Source organism: Cololabis saira, chromosome 15 (assembly GCF_033807715.1).
Source record: "Cololabis saira isolate AMF1-May2022 chromosome 15, fColSai1.1, whole genome shotgun sequence".
NCBI lineage: Eukaryota > Metazoa > Chordata > Actinopteri > Beloniformes > Belonidae > Cololabis > Cololabis saira.
The window spans coordinates 5241170-5258413 of NC_084601.1; the positions used below are offsets into that span (position 1 = coordinate 5241170).

The 17244-nt window shown below is 38.0% G+C and overlaps 2 protein-coding genes across 7 annotated transcripts; both read left to right on the forward strand.

Annotated features, from left to right (window-relative positions):
• Window positions 1-468: 468 nt before the first annotated feature.
• On the forward strand, window positions 469-3269 carry LOC133461014 (ATPase inhibitor A, mitochondrial-like). The gene is made up of 3 exons (XM_061741765.1): window positions 469-633; window positions 2750-2862; window positions 2952-3269. Exons 1-3 carry the CDS (start codon window positions 481-483, stop codon window positions 3091-3093), a joined length of 408 nt encoding a protein of 135 aa, XP_061597749.1. The 5' UTR covers window positions 469-480; the 3' UTR covers window positions 3094-3269.
• A 2864-nt stretch (window positions 3270-6133) lies between these two features.
• Window positions 6134-17156, forward strand: LOC133461333 (heterogeneous nuclear ribonucleoprotein R). Of its 6 annotated transcripts, XM_061742206.1 has the most exons (15): window positions 6134-6266; window positions 7991-8151; window positions 8269-8387; window positions 8485-8592; window positions 8684-8797; window positions 9456-9632; window positions 9789-9924; window positions 10042-10247; window positions 10994-11143; window positions 11240-11361; window positions 11449-11987; window positions 14262-14318; window positions 15727-15827; window positions 16044-16190; window positions 16374-17156. In XM_061742206.1, exons 2-12 carry the CDS (start codon window positions 7995-7997, stop codon window positions 14270-14272), a joined length of 1839 nt encoding a protein of 612 aa, XP_061598190.1. In that variant the 5' UTR covers window positions 6134-6266; window positions 7991-7994; the 3' UTR covers window positions 14273-14318; window positions 15727-15827; window positions 16044-16190; window positions 16374-17156. The 6 variants fall into 6 exon arrangements, with proteins under 6 accessions (XP_061598190.1, XP_061598188.1, XP_061598187.1 ...); XM_061742204.1 differs by having other exon boundaries at window positions 14262-15827; XM_061742203.1 differs by having other exon boundaries at window positions 15727-16190.
• Window positions 17157-17244: the final 88 nt, after the last annotated feature.

Genomic DNA, 17244 nt, shown 5'->3' on the forward strand with positions numbered 1-17244 from the left:
GCACAAAATTTAGGGGTAGTGCTGAAAAGTAGGAGTAGGGCGTATTGGGACTGGGCCTTAATCCATCTGCAACGTCCATCCACCCTGCCCAAACATGTCGTTTGTTCAGTTATCTGACAGAATCAGCAGTATGTTGTTTATCTTGCATCAAGGAAGCATGATTAAATGTGTTTGTTTTGATCCATTTGATCCATATCGGTAGAAACAACGGCAGTGGCTCGAGAAACAGTGCTAAAAGATGGAGAAGAGAATATAAAAATGTGATGAGCAAGCAGTGCTGCCTCCTCACCAGAGGATGCCAGCAGCGAGTCTACACGTGCTGCACATAGTTGTTACCACACCCACTTAAAGCCTGATTTATGGTCCTGCGTTAAATCGACGCGTCGCCGCGTACCCTACGGCGTAGGCTCTGCGTAGGTGTAACGCGGAACCATAAATAAACCTGAAGAAGGTTTGCTTCAAATGCCTGCATTTTGACTGATGTGCAGATGTTGCGGTACAGACGTAGAAGCAGGGTTTCTGTTCCTGTTTGCACTTGCATTTCCTGAGTCCAGGGACATAATGGCGAGGTTTCTTCTGAGCACTCAGATAAGGAAATATGTCGGTTCTCAAATTAGAAAGGCATCTGATCAGGTAAATCGAAAAATCAAAAAGAGTGCGAGAGCTAAACACTGATAAAAATAGTGTGAGGAAGAGTTTCTGGTCTAGTTATTACGGATATATTCCTCCAATTACGGGTTTTAAGCGTAATTAATTATGCAGAGTATAACAAATTAGTATGCACAATTTGAAATGACTGCACAGTTAGTTGTTAAATTTGTATTTTCGTTATTTATTAAGTTTTTGGGGGGTGGGGGTGGGGGTGGGACAAGATGTACATAAATTACCAGGATGTGGTCAGCTATGTTTTCGGTGATGTTTGCATGCGCATAAGTATCCTATGAGCATGAACATTACTCCGTGTAAAGGTTTGGGAGCCTGAGTGTTATACTGCAGTCAAGTCAACCGTTATTCGTATTTGCGTGGTTAAATCAGGTGCTCCTAAATTTCGTGTGCGCTCGTATTTCAGTCTTTACTATAAATGAATGAACGTGGCTCAAATACAACTTCCGGTTTTCAAAATAATATGTCAAAATAAACAGACAAGAAAAAATATGAGGTACTGATTTTGAGGTCATGAAGATGTGTATTTCACATGTTTCCTTGACTACCTTGATTAGAACCATACTTGCACCATAATTTAACACACTTTTATTGTAAAAATCGTGTAAGAATATATATTTCACTTTTTTAAAGAGATTGAACTTTTTTTTTTTTTTTGCTTCAAGTAGTGTAGTAGGCGAGACTGTAAAAATTGTATTTTTCATAATTTCACCTTATAAAGCACATGCATCTCTTTGGGACTAAAATCACTACAAGCACGCCCAATGTCAAAGCGTTTACTGTACAAAAGTATGGTTCTGATCAAAGTAGTCAAGGAAATATGTGAAATATTTGAAATAATACACATCTTCATTACCTGAAAATCAGTACCTTGCATTTTTTTTCTTTTTTTTTTCTTTTGTCTGTTTCTTTTGACATGAAATATTATTTTGAAAACCGGAAGTTGTATTTGAGCCGTATTCATTCATTTGTAGTAAAGATTGAAATACGAGGTCACAAAATTTAGGAGCGGCTAATTTTTTTTCTTTCTTGGGGGGGTTTTGTTATTTCCAGCCACTCTCCCAGCCTAGTCCACCCTAGGGCCCCCTCCAGCTCTGACACCGCTGTTTCATTCACCTTTCACCTCCTTTTCGTGGGATTGTTACATCTGTCACAACTGCTTTCTATTTCGACCAGCACAATGTTCAGCTGGTTTAGTCATCACCAGTTCATTGGTCTTGATCTGGAAGTTTTACAGTTGTTTTTTTTGGCTGTTTTTTTTTTATTGTCTTGATGGTTAATATGAAATTTTTACATGAGTAAAATGGTAATGGCGATTCTTAAATCAAATATTTTCAAACCTGTGAAGGAGCTTTTAAATATTGTTTGTTTAATGAAAGAATATACATTTGCACTTGACACATGACAAAATGGGTTAAGCCAGAGACGTTTTATAAAAACGTGTATATCTGTATCTGTCTATATCTGTATAGAGTATCTTTGGTTAAGCGTAGAACTTGGTGGGGGGGAACAAAAAAAAAGGCAAATAAATCACGTATTTTCTGGACTATAAGCCGCTACTTTTTTCATAGGTTTTCAACCATGCAGCTTATACAAAGGTGCGGCTATTCTGTGGATTTTTCTTCCACTGCTCGGGGCGCTCTAACCGGAATTAGAATCAAAACTAAGACAAAATAAATGCAAAGAAGAATATGCTACTTCTTCTGTAGCAGATAGAAGTAGGTAGAAGCAGATTTCAAACAGATAAATAAATACCGGTTATTTTCTCTTGGTTCTGTCCCGTTTTAATCAGCAAAGTTGCTGCCGTGTTAAAAGACACTGTTAGGAAAGGATCTATTTAGGTACAAACATGTACATTTTTTACAGTTCAAAATCCTTCTGTACATGTAGTAAATATCTAATCTAACAACATAAATATCTGCAGCTTGCATATCTTTTTTTTAAATAGAGCGGATGTGGCTTATATGCAGGTGCGGCTTATAGTCCAGAAAATACGATACTTTTTCAAGTGTATGGTGCATTCACTGAGTGAACTGAGGAGGCATAATGTGAGTCTTAATAAATCATTTGCATTTCTGTATTCCAGCTTGGTGAGTTGGGCAGCGGTGCAGGGAAAGGTGGAGGTGGTGGAGGCTCCGTGAGGTCGGCAGGAGGAGCGTTCGGAAAGCGAGAAGCTACAGAGGAAGAGCGGTACTTCAGGTAAGAAGGAAATAATTGCACTGATCAGTGTTCAGGCCTTTACCCTTAGATGTTCATTTGTACCCAGTGAATTTTGTTTTTGCTTACAGGCAGAGGGAGAGGGAGCAGCTGGAAGCGCTAAGGAAACATCACGGAGAGGAGATCGAGCACCACAAGAAGGAGATTGAGCGCCTACAGAAGGAGATTGACCGCCACAAGGGCAAAATCAGAAAGCTCTCACATGATGATTGAGGGAAAGAAATGTGCTGTCATTTCTCTTCTTTAGAGTGCAGCCACCTTATAAAGACAAGTCACCGACAGTCTACTAATGATTTTTTGTTAGTTGAGGCAGGTCCTGAGTTCGTGATGCATCATATTGACATGATTTTGAGTGCTAAAGCAATAAAGTGATTCATTTTCACGAATTGTCACACTGTCACTTCATTCTGTGTGCTTTAACTTATAGAAATCAGGGTTGAAATGTAAATTTCCATGATCTGAAGTCCTGCCAGTTAAAGTTAAATCTTCTGGGTTGGATAGTTTATAAAATGCTTTTATTTCCTCCACTGCCTGCTCAGGTTAAAGTGCAAAGGTGGGATCAACCTATCTCCTCCTTTGTTTGTTCTTTTCAAAAATTGCTTTAAAGGTAGTCAGGCGCAAAGCCCAGAGAGTCATGGGACTCCTCAAACTATCCCAGAAAGTTAATGTGTGTAGCCAAAATATCTTTACAATCACCATATGTGTTGACCACCCACAAATGAATGCAAAATAGCGCTTATAATGATTCAAATAGGGAATTATTTACATAAAACCTGTGGTTGACTGTTAATGTATTTAATTTACATGGATGCTCAATTAATCTAATAACTCACCCAAAATAAAAGATTGGAGGTTAATTTCCCGAAACTTCCAAATAATTTTTACACCAGGGATTCATGAGACGCACAACAACCAAATTGAGATGAAAATAGCAAATTTAGATGCAATATTGGGAATACAAATGAAAGACCTGCATGTTCGTTTTTTCTTGTGCACCATAAGAAAATCAGTGAACAGAATCAAATGTTAATACAAGCTTTATTATATCATGCACAATGTTTTCCAGCCGGAGGTAAACCTCTCTCAAACCACATAGGCAGGAAAGAAATGCACACGGTGGTCATCGATCCAGTTGTATTTATACTAAAAAGGAGGTGTTCTTTGTACGTGAACCCCATCGGTGGAGCCAGCTGACAAACATGTCAGACCTTCAGCCGTAGATCTCTGTTTATTGCTTCCTACTTGAGATGTTAACCCAGATAACGCATGAGACCGGAGATCAGTGTTAAAACATCTGTTTCTCTTCATTTTCTTCACCTAACGAAGAGTAAATATCTGGCCCATTTTAACAGCCTGGTCATAAAACAGGAGTTTACCCTGCAAATAGAGAAAATAACTGAACTAAAGCTGAACTCCTGAACAAGAGAGGTGACCCTGAAAATAGAGAAAAACTACCAGTGTAGAATCTTATAGAAAAACCCTTCAAACCTTTAAACAATTTCATAAAATCCTAACACAAATTACTAAAAAGGATGATATTAATACTAAAATGAGACAAAAACAAAGCCAGAGTGGAAAAACAACCAAAATAATTATAAGAAAAAAGGAAAGATATTGAATCAATTGAAGGAGGACGGCCTTTTATTAATTTTATTATTTTTTTTATTTAACCTTTATTTAACCAGGAATAAACCCATTGAGATTAAAATCTCTTTTGCAAGGGGGTCCGGGCCAAGAAGGCAGCACAATAGGTCCACATCAGTTACACATTACACATTGAACAACATTGAACAACATCAACAAAACCGACATAAAAAACAGCTAAAACAGTTTGGCAATCACATCACTACAGTATAATCACTCAATGTTCGATAAAATAACATGTGCATTCAGTAGTCAGATAGACCTTGATGATCCTAGCTTTAAAATCTACCAAACTTGGGAGATGATCCAATTTAAGATGACTCTGTAATTTATACCAGGACGAGGGTGCAAATGCTTTGAAGGCCCTTTCCCCAAAAACAGTCCGAGTACGAGGATTAATCTTCCCACTTTTCTGCAATTTCAGTAAATCAAAATAGCTGAACTAAAGCTGAACTCCTGAACAGGAGGTGACCCTGAAAATAGAGAAAAACCACCAGTGTAGAATCTTATAGAAAAATCCTTCAAACCTTTAAACAATTTCATAAAATCTGAACACCAATGACTAGAAAGGATGATATTAATACCCAAAATGAGACAAAAACAAAGCCAGAGTGGAAAAACAACCAAACTATTTAAAAGAAAAAAAGGGAAAGATTCAGATTCAGACTTTATTAATCCCTTTGGAAGGTTCCCTCAGGGAAATTGACATCTCCATCTCCATCTCCATCACACAGCACTGTCATTTACAAATCAAACACCCCAAAAGCCAAAAACCCACAACCTATAAAGTTAAAAGATAAGAACATTTAAAATAAAGATACAAATAAAAATAAATGTTAAAGGTAAAAACAAAAATAAAAAAATAAAAATACAAATTGAAAGTGCGGTGCCATAAAAAGAATTATAAGGATAGAAAAGGTGTTGTGTAATATTGCACAAAGTTATTGCACTGTCCTGGTTATTGCACAGTCCGGTTTGTTGTTGGTACAAATATATAGAAATATTCAACTATGTGTATGTATGTATGCATGTATAAGTATCTGTGTGAGTATAATTACAGTATATAATAATAGTAATAATAATAATAATAATAATAATAATAATAATAATAATAATAATAATAATAATAATAATAATAATACTGTTATTTAGCAGTGTGAGTACAGTGTGTGAATATTTATAAATACAGGTTAAATGATCAGTGAATGGGGGTAGGACTAAATAAATTTACACTTCTTCCTACTCCTTTTTTGGCACATGTAAATCAAGATAGCAAGTTTTAAAGGATGAAATTCTTTGTTTTGTTGTTTTGTTCTCTTAAACTTCTGATGAAGTGTTGTTTTTTTTTTTTTTTTTACATGTACAAAAATAAAAATAAATCAAATAAGAAAAAAATCAAATCAGACAGACTGACTGACCGCCCCACAGTCCCTCAGTTATTCAGTTCTTCAGTTCTTCTTTGCTTACTTACTATTAATCTTCCCACATTTCTGTACTTTCAGTAAAGCAGAACAGCTTATCTGCACCCATGTGTTCTCCTCACAAAAACACACTCTGCCCTTCTGGCGCTCTCTCGACCACATCTCGCGAGAGTTCGCGGCGTTGGCGTTGTTCGGGCGAGGAGACGACGAGACTGTCTGGAAAACACCAGCGTGCTTCGTATCGGGCATTTTATCCACGTCTGCAAATCTAATAGTTCCACGTTACACAACTATTCGCTGCCAGTTTACCGAATTAGACGGGTAAGTCTCGCTGACTATCCGTTTGCAGCTTTTGCGTTGCGTGTGTGATTTAGGTAAAGGTGATTGTCCGCACGGCGGGGCCTTCGTGCAGCTTTAGCCCTGGAGCTAACAGTATTGTTCAGTGTGATGGAAAAAAACACATTCTGACTGGCCAAGCTGCTTTAGGCTTTTTGGAATATGACCAACACTAAATGGCATGTGTAAAGCACATTTATCCGGTAAAAGTGTGTGCACGTAAATATTATAAATAAAGGTTGCATGTGAAGGGGGCGGGGCTGTTTGGGTCCGGGGCTTTTCACAACACGGTCATTTTAACTAACAAAATATACATCTTTCTGTAACGTTTATGATTTTTAAGGAATATTTTACCTCCAAAATTGCCCATAACAACACCTGAAATGACTGGATATTGTAATTGATACCTCAGGCAAGTTTATTTGTATAGCACAATTCAACACAAGGTAATTCAAAGTGATTTATATCAATATTAAAAGCAGCAAGACACAATTAAACAGTAAATAACAAATAAAATGATAAGAAAAGAGGCCAAATAATAAAAAGCACAAGTTGGTAAAAAGTAAGGGCAGTAGAGTACAGCACAGTAGAGTTGTTTGGGCTTCGACACATTCAACATATATTAATGAATTATTGATTATTCAAAAAAGGTTTCTCAGAATGATATCACATGCAAACAGATATGAGCCATCTGCTCCCTTTTTCATTAAATATTCATTATTATCCGTCAATAAAATTTACATTTTTAAACATGTTTATTTATGTTCAAATTTAAAAATTATATACAAGATCTTCCTTCTTCTTTTCATAATTTCTTTTATGTTAATTCCGATATTCATTCTTATGCCACAAGGCACAAAGATTATTTTAATTTACTGTTTTGTAGAACATGTAAACATCAATCTTTCATTACTTTCAGAGGCTCCAATTGTGGAATTCACTCAATAAATCTCTTAAATCATCACCATCCTTGTTAATATTCAAAAAACATTTAAAGAACTTTCTTATTGTTTCATCTTTGTAGTGTTTATTATTTAATCTGAGTTACATTTTCTTTTGTCTCCTTTGTTTTTTTACTCCCCCTTGTGTAGCTTTTGTTTTGTTTTTTTATTAATATATGGAAAGGATTCTATAGAAGCCACCAGGCTTCTTCCTTTCCTTGCATGTTATGTCAATGTTTTTACATTTATTGTTCAATTTGTCTTATATTGCTAAATAAATAAACTAAGCTAAAGTACAGCAGGTGAGTATTTAATTTAAGAGTACGCTTCAGTAAACAGTAATGTTTTTATCCTGATTTAAAGGATCTACAGTTGGAGCAGACCTCAGGTCTACAGGAAGTTTGTTCCACCGGTGAGGAGCAGAATAACTGAACTGCCTCACCTTGCTTGGTTCTGGTTCTGGAACCACAACAAACCAGATCCAGATGAACCTCAGGGGTCTGGGAGCTTCATAGGAACTAACAGATCCAGCATGTATTTTGGTCCAAGACCATTCAGGTCTTTGTAGACCAGCAGTAAGATTTTAAACTCTATCCTTTGACTCACTGGAAGCCAGTGTAGTGATTTCATGACCGGTGTAATATGGTCCAGTTTCCTGGTGTTTGTAAGGACTCTCTAAAAGCCAAATTTGACAATTTATTGTGAAAAATTATCCATGTGAAAGTATGTTATAAATAATGAATGTATTTTATGATTGCTGTATTACAGGAGAATGTCTGCAGCTGAGGTGAACGGCAGTTCTGCCCCGGCAAAGGAGGAAGAGGAGCCCATGGATGTGACAACGACACACACAGAGAACTATCAGACACTTATTGATGCTGGGCTACCCCAGAAAGTGGCTGAAAGTCTAGATAACATCTTCCAGACAGGTGAGGGATTCTTATTATGAGCCATAAAGTAGTGCATGTACTTTAACATACCTTGCCAGGATAATTTCACGTTTAATTATGTTGATTTTGACTGTGAATGTCCTTTTTTAATTGTAGGGTTGGTAGCATATGCCGACTTGGATGAGAGGGCTATTGATGCACTGAGGGAGTTCAATGAGGAGGGAGCACTTACTGTGCTGCAACAATTCAAAGAGAGTGACCTGTCACACGTGCAGGTACACACACGGATGTGTTGGATTTTGTTTTCCTTTTTAAAGAACACAATTTTGTTTTATCTGTGGTTGCAATATCTTTTTTTGTTTCTTGATCCAGAATAAAAGTGCGTTCCTCTGTGGAGTCATGAAAACATACAGACAGAGAGAAAAACAAGGAAGTAAGGTACAAGAGTCCACCAAGGGCCCGGATGAGACAAAAATAAAGGTAAAAAGTCACTTTGCTGATCTCTTTTGTCTAGAATGCCAGGGTAAATATTGTATACATATGCCTGAGTTTGTTACTTTGTGTGTTTCAGGCTTTGTTGGAGAGGACGGCATACACTCTGGATGTTACTACTGGGCAGAGAAAATATGGAGGCCCTCCACCTGAGGAAATATTTAAAGGAACCCATCCAGGGAGTGGGACTGAGGTACGAGTGATTGACAGAGATTAATTTTAGAGTTTAGTTGTAGAGCACATACTGTCTCAGAAAATTAGAATATTGTGATTTTTTTTTTTTTTGTAATGCAATTACAAAAACAAAAATGTCATACATTCTGGATTTATTACAAATACATTCATTTAAGAAAACTCAAATATCCTATCTCAAAAAATTAGAATATTCTGGGAATCTTAATCTTAAACTGTAAGCCATAATCAGCAATATTAAAATAATAAAAGGCTTGCAATATTTCAGTTGATTTGTAATGAATCCAGAATGTATGACATTTTTGTTTTTGTAATTGCATTACAGAAAATAAAGAACTTTATCACAATATTCTAATTTTCTGAGACAGTCCTGTATAGCCACAAAAATCGACTGGAGGGCTGTCCAACATCAGACAATTCAAAGCAAAATCAGAAAATAAAGTTTAAATAAAGTATAAATGCCCCGATCCACAATAGGAGATTACAAAGTAGAACAAAGGTTTTGCAAAAACAATTTTGATTATTAGTAGTAGTAGTAGGGTATTTGTCATTCCTAACTCTTGGTTTTGAAGAACCTTTAAAAAGAAAATAAAGACAAACGAAATACTGTCATGCAGCTTACATATCTTAGTACTCGTTTTGGTTTCTCTTTTTTTCAGGTTTTTGTTGGAAAAATCCCCAGGGATTTGTATGAAGATGAACTTGTGCCACTTTTTGAATCTGCTGGCCCCATCTGGGACCTCAGGTTAATGATGGACCCTCTGTCTGGTCAAAACAGAGGCTATGCTTTCATCACGTACTGCAATAAAGATGATGCACAAAAGGCTGTGAAGCTTGTAAGTAGTGCACTTTAATAAAGTTTGAGTATTACTTTTGACATCTTGTAAAATAATCATGTTGCTGAACATTTAATTACAATGATTTTGTGCCTCCGTTGTTTGCTCTTCATGCAAAAACGTGTTTCTCTGTTACCGTTTCTGTATTAATTTCAGTGTGATAACCATGAAATCCGCCCTGGCAAGTACTTGGGAGTGTGTATATCTGTTGCAAACAATCGCCTGTTTGTTGGATCAATTCCAAAGAACAAGACCAGAGAAAGTATAGTGGAAGACTTTAGCAAGGTCACAGGTTTGTTTCATGTGCACAGTGATGAATTTCTTTTGGAAACTCGGGACAAGATCATAGTCATGCTTGATGATGCCCAGCTGTTTTTGTGTCATAAAATGTGCTTGTTTTGTTTTACAGAGGGTCTCCAAGACGTGATATTGTACCATCAGCCAGATGACAAGAAGAAGAATCGTGGCTTCTGTTTCCTTGAGTACGAGGACCACAAGTCTGCAGCACAGGCACGTCGTCGCCTGATGAGCGGGAAGGTCAAAGTGTGGGGGAACCCTGTTACCGTGGAGTGGGCTGATCCTGTGGCTGAGCCTGACCCAGAAGTCATGGCTAAGGTTAGTTAATGTGTCTTCTTTCAAAAAAAAAAAATAATAATAATATTTTTTTTTTACAAAAGTTCACAATCCTCTGTGTTGTAGGCAGTACTGGAGTTGAGGGGGGATGAAATAAAAACGGTCAAAATCATCCACCCTGTAAAACTGCCATCCCCCCTTTCCATCCCTTATGTAATTTCATCAATGAATGTGGTTTTATTTCAACATTTAGAGTCATCACCAGAAAAATAACTTATTTGACAATTTTCACCTGAAATAAGTAGGAAAATCTGCCAGTGGGACAATTTATCTTTTCATTACAAGCAAAAAAATCTTGTTCCACTGACAGATTTTTCTACTTATTTCAAGTGAAAATCTACTTGAAACAGGTGAAAATTGTTGTTTTTTCCAGCGATGAGTCTTGTTTTAAGTGTAATGAGATTTTTCTACTAAAATGAGACATTTTAACTAGAAACAAGACAAATATTCTTGTTAAGATTTTGAGTTTTTGCAGTGATCCATTTTACTTATCCTGTGAAGGACAGAGTCATATTGATAAGTTCAGAAAACGGTTTTTTATGTTATTCCTGCAGTATTTCTGCAGGTGTTTTGATCAGTGCTATTTTTTGTAATATATTATATTATTTGTAATCAGCACAAATTATCTGTCCCCATATGATACAATCCACCATCCCCCCTGATTTTTTTTTTACAACTCGAGTACTGGTTGTAGGTGTACAAATGCCCTATTTTTCTCCCTTTTATAGGTGAAGGTTCTCTTCGTAAGGAAACTTGCCACAGCAGTGACTGAAGAGCTTCTTGAGAAAACCTTCTCGCGGTTTGGAAAATTGGAAAGAGTGAAGAAATTGAAAGATTATGCTTTTGTCCATTTCGAAGAAAGAGATGCTGCAGTAAAGGTGGGGTTTTTTTTGTATTTTTTTAAAAGTTTTTTCTTATTGCATTTTGCATGTGCTCTGTGGATTTAGCAGTGAGTGATTGTACTGTTTTCTCAGGCTATGGATGAAATGAACGGGAAGGAGCTTGAAGGAGAGGAAATCGAGATAGTTTTGGCAAAGCCCCCAGACAAAAAGAGGAAAGAACGCCAAGCAGCTCGGCAGACCACCAGGAATTCAGGGTAGGTCAGACGTGTGACTGGTCACCCACTCGACTGCTTCTCACTTAAGGGTTTCGTGTATTTAATTCCCAATCGTCCTCTTGTCAGGTATGACGACTACTACTACTACCCACCTCCTCGCATGCCGCCGCCCGGGCGAGGCCGAGGCCGCGGTGGCCGAGGGGGATATTCCTATCCTCCCGATTACTACGGTTATGAGGATTACTATGATGACTACTACGGTTACGACTACCATGACTACCGTGGTGGCTACGAAGACCCTTACTACAACTACGAAGACGTGTACAGCATAAGGGGCCGCGGCACTCGTCCCAGCAGGGGCGGGCCTCCGCCGCCACGCTCCCGCGGGGCGCCGCCCAGCCGAGGCCGGGGCGGCTACGTTCAAAGAGGACCCCCCCTGGGGGGGCCGAGGGGTGGCCGAGGGGGCCGGGGAGCCCCTTTCCAACCCCAAAGGGGCCGTGGTCTCCGCGGCGCAAGGGGAAATCGCGGAGGTAACGTTGGAGGAAAGAGGAAGGCGGACGTGTTTAACCAGCCTGACTCCAAGCGCCGCCAGACCAACAACCAACAGAACTGGGGGTCCCAGCCCATCGCCCAGCAGCCCCTGCAGCAAGGGGCCGACTACTCTGGTAACTATGGTTACAGTAATGACACCATGGAGTTTTCACAGGATTCTTATGGGCAACAGTGGAAGTAGATGCAGCAAAAAGGAATTTGGCAACAAAAAAGAAACACAACAAAACGGGAAAAAAAAAAGAAAAAATTGGCCACCGTTTTTTGATTGACTTTTTATTCTTCATCCCTCATGACAAAATGTCTTTATATGTCAAGATAAAAAAGGACAGACTGCAGAATTGGCTCGAGCTGATTGGCTGGAAATATCTTTGGCTGGAGAAATGAGCCTAACCGTTGTGATGAATCGTTTCTTACCTCTACGTTACGGTTATATTGGGACATGTATTTAAAACAACAACAAAAAAAACAACACAAACACCCATATAACACTTTTATTGTAACTTTTTGTTCATGGTTCTTAAAGCCGACAATAAACATTTACTAAAAAGTTCACATCATTCTCAAAAATTTGAGAGAAGATGTTAAATAATGCATATTGCCTTGCAGGAAGTTTTTGTCAATGCCCCATTCTCCCCTTCTTGTATTTCTTTTATTTGTGGTTTACATAATTGCTTAGGGACTTGCTTGTAAATAAATGCATATGGGTAGAGCTTCATTTTTTTTTTTTTTTTCAATGGTGGAGAAAAGAATCCACAAGAAAGGAAGGACATCAAGTTTTGTAATATTCAAAGTGTATGCCTAGCATTTCTAGAGGTAGATAAATTGTGTTTCTTTTCTTTTTGTTTTTTAACTGATACCATAACTTCCTTGTTTTCTTTAAACTTGCCCAGTAGAATTTGGTTTGGCTTACCTTAAGAGCCATAGCAGTTTGTTCTCTGATGTTCTTTGTATTTATAACTTTTACGTTTGTTCCATTTCAATAAAACTCAGCTGAGCATCAGTCAATTGTCAGATACTCAAATTCGGTGTTGTCCCTTCAGTATTCAGTATGTTGTCCCTTCAGCATTGAATTGATTTTATAACCTCAATTCTCTTATCTGGAAGATCTTCTTTTCCAAGTCATTTCCCCCCCTAAGGAGAACAGACTGAAAATTGTGCAGTCAGACAATGAGAGACGAGAACTTGAGATGTCTGGATTGTACAGTGTTTGAGCAGGATTTTAAACCTCATGTTCTTCAGTGTGTACTACATGAGACGATAGTGATTTCCTTCACCAGCAATTCTTACTGGGAATGTTACAGCTGTTATTCCAACAAATGAAGGACCAATTCTATAAAATTCACCTCCTAACCATTCTCCAAAATTGATTCCAGATATCAGCCCATCTTTACGGAACTTTCTTTTAGAAAAGGCATTTGTGAACATAATGATGTTGCTTATTAAACCTTTATTTTGAAATGCTTAGTTAGACCTGTGGTTTTACAATAAATGTGACAGAGTGGAAATGACTGATTCCTTTTTAAGATGAACATTTCCACTATTGCACACCTTTTTTATGTAGCTGTGTGGATTAAGATGGGCAAACATCTTACTCTGTACACGTTAGAGGCAAGAAAAAGTTTGGATAATGGTGAGAAGGCAAGGAACCTGGATGACCGTGTTAATGTCTAGCAGTTAAATAGTTGAAAAAAAAAAAAGAAACAGATTTGACTTGGAATGGATTTGTGTTCGTATGTTTCAACTAATTTTCCTACTTCCAAAATCGGCACATCACCTCTACCCATCTTTTCTCTCCTTTCGAGGACAACAAGGATCTGGCTATCCAAAGGCTTAAAATTCTTAAACCATGCCTTGACCCGTTGCAAGTGATAACTTGTCAGAATTTTGTTTGCTGTAGGTTTTTTGCATACAGGACTGTCTCAGAAAATTAGAATATTGTGATTTTCTGTAATGCAATTACAAAAACAAAAATGTCATACATTCTGGATTCATTACAAATCAACTGAAATATTGCAAGCCTTTTATTATTTTAATATTGCTGATCATGGCTTACAGTTTAAGAAAACTCAAATATTCCATCTCAAAAATTGAATATTCTGGGAATCTTAATCTTAAACTGTAAGCCATAATTAGCAATATTAAAATAATAAAAGGCTTGCAATATTTCAGTTGATTTGTAATGAATCCAGAATGTATGACTTTTTTTGTTTTTTTAGTTGCATTATTGCAGAAAAATAAAGAACTTTATCACAATATTCTAATTTTCTGAGACAGTCCTGTATCTTGTTGTTTTTTTTTTTTTGTTTTTTTTAAGCCTTTACCTGTTGGTGCCATGGTATCATTGTCTTTTGTTTCATATGTCTGTCCTCTTATTCCAACCTACCTAGGTGGAGCGTGAGAGCGGCACCACTAGCATGAGGAACTCACCTGAACGGTACTCCAGGGTGAGCTAGCCTTGCACAGAGTACTGTCTCCTCTCCTGTAGCTAATGTGATCGCCGGGAATCATCAGCAATAGAATACTTTGTATTTTATTTAATTCCTTGCTTCCATGCTTTTCCATGAATCAGTGTGTTCCTATTAACTTTTTTAAAATAATACATCTGATAGAAGAGGGAGCAATCTGTCCACGCTATGAAAGACATCAAGTCACAGAAAATTGCTAAAAGGACATCAGGATAGGGCGTATTTCCTTAACCCTTGTGCTGTCTTCGGGTCAAGGAAGGGAAGAAAGGAGGAAAGAAGGGAGAAAAGAAGGATGGAAGGAAGGGAGAAAAGAGGAAGGGAAGAAGGAAGGAGAGAGCAGGAGGAAAGAAGGAAGGAAGGGGAAAAAAGGAAGGAAGGGAGAAAGGAACCAAGGAAGAAAAGAAGGATGGAAGGGAGAAAAGAGGAAGGGAAGAAGGAAGGAGAGAGCAGGAGGAAAGAAGGAAGGAAGGGGGGAAAAAGGAAGGAAGGGAGAAAACAAGGAAGGGAGAAAAGAGGAAGGAGAGAGCAGGAGGAAAGAAGGAAGGGAGAAAACAAGGAAAGGAGGAAGGAAGGAAGGGAGAAAGGAAGAAAAGAAGGATGGAAGGGAGAAAAGAGGAAGGGAAGAAGGAAGGAGAGAGAGAAAAAGGAAGGGAGAAAACAAGGCAAGGAGGAAGGAAGGAAGGAAGGGAGAAAAGAGGAAGGGAAGAAGGAAGGAGAGAGCAGGAGGAAGGAAAGAAGGAGAATTAGGTCATTTTGACCCGAAGACAGTTCAAGGGTTAATAGAGAAAGGTCATGGTCAGACCTAAGAGCAACAGAAGGGCCACTACTTTAGGTCACATATGGGTATTTCTTTAAACTGGAATCCCCATCTGACTAGATATAAAACTGTACGAACATCAGTTGTCACAGCAACGGTCTCCACTCATTTTGTGAGTGAAGAAGAACTGGTTTCCCCTCTTGCACCACTAGAGGGCGCAGCTCCACACCAAGACGATTAATGCGCCGGTGTTTGCTTTATTCTTCACTGCATTTACTGTTCTCATTATGAAAAGGGTTTGTTTTAAATAGGCCCAAATTAACTGTATGAGCTGCTTTTTAAATTTGCATAGATGGTCCATGGTACCTCAAATAAAATATCTCTGAAATTGGCTAATTTTGGAACAATGGCTGTACTTCAAAACTGAGGGTTTGCCATTAAAGACCACAAGATGGCAGTCTGAGGTCCATTTTAAATTCCACAGTGAGGCGGGAATGTAGAAACCATAATACAGCTGACTATCAGGTGTTGGCATAATTTGATATGTATTAAATTGCAGGCAAATACAGAGGGGGCCTAAAAATTGATGTCATATCAGAATTGTTTTTATATGTTTCCTTTTGTCACCAGACAGTAAAGAAGCTGCTCACTGGGTTCACAGAATTGGATGCGACTGATCGATGAGGCTTTTTATCATCTATTGTTCAGAAAATCAAAACATGTTTATACAAGTATGTTTTGACCCAGCTATCTTATCAAATATTCACTCATTCAGAGCAAATTTACTCTTTTTTTCCTCTCCAAAAAAATAAAACTCCCCCCATCTTATTTTAAAGACAGTATAATCTGTCTTTCTGATCATGTTTTGGGTTTTAATGGTCATGCTGGTGCTCAGAAACATCAACCAAGTCGTGTTGGCATGTCTGTCTCTGTGGCCCTTTTTTTAGTTCCAGTTCAGTACAGTGATCTCCACCACGTGCCAGCCAGATCCGTTATAGGATTTCACACATCCCAGGATGGACTTACCAGCGCCGAAGCCCAGAGTCCATGAATACACTTCAGCTGGCTTTCCGGCCCGCAGCAAGAGATGAAAGGTGAGAAATAATCGAGGATTAGTGCAAATACTGAGGGACGGGGTTTCCCTGTATCGCCTTGTTAGGGGCAAATATCCATGTCGGAGTGATGCTGTTGTTTTATTTTATTCTTTTGTGAGTTTAAACGGTTTAAACAGATAGTAAAGAGAAGTGAGCCACATTTTAAATGTTCTTTCTTTTCAGGTCAGGTGAAGATGGAGGGAGACATGTGACCAAAGCCACGTCTAGACAACTGTTGATGCTGCTGCAAGAATTAGGACACAATCTGGAAGGAGTGACATGATGATTGTGCAATATATGTTATTATCCAAATAAATGTTTTGTGTATATTTATTTGAAATGAATATGGACCTTATGGTGTTTTTAATTTAAGAAGTTGTACCATTATTTTGGGTTCTTTTGATTACTTTATGGTGAAGAGATCAATGAAATGGGTGAAAATGTGGGTTGGCACCACCAAAACAAACCAAATGTTTCCTTGTAGTTTCCTAATCAAAAAAAGGAAATGTCACATCTTTAAATCTGGGCTATAAATGTCAGTCATACGTACCAAGAGCTGCTTTTACTGAAGTTGGTTTGGAGAAGTGCTGCTTTACTGTAAAACAGATTAGATTGTCCTTTAATTCATCCCTTTAGTGGATAAATTCGCTTTGAGTATAGAGACAGCCCACAGAGCCCTGCAGTAAAGTCATTAGTAATTCAAATGATTATTTTGATCATATAAAAGTGACAGCCAGAGTTAAAAAAAAATAAAAAATAAAAGTCGTGATCCATCTCGAAATGTAGGATGCAATATTTTACTAGTCAATGTGTTGATGAGGAAGCCATGACTAAACGTATTCTCGTCTTTTCAAAAGGGAAAAAAATGGTCAAAATTACGATTCCTTTCCATTAAGTGGTTGTTTGCAGGATGGACTTATCCGTTTTTATTAATTTGACTACATTTCTGTAAAAGCGACGAGCACTTTCAGTATCGCTTCGAGCATCACGTGACTGCTGACGTCACACGTAAAGGTTGATTTATGGTTCCGCGTTACACCGACGCAGAGTCTAC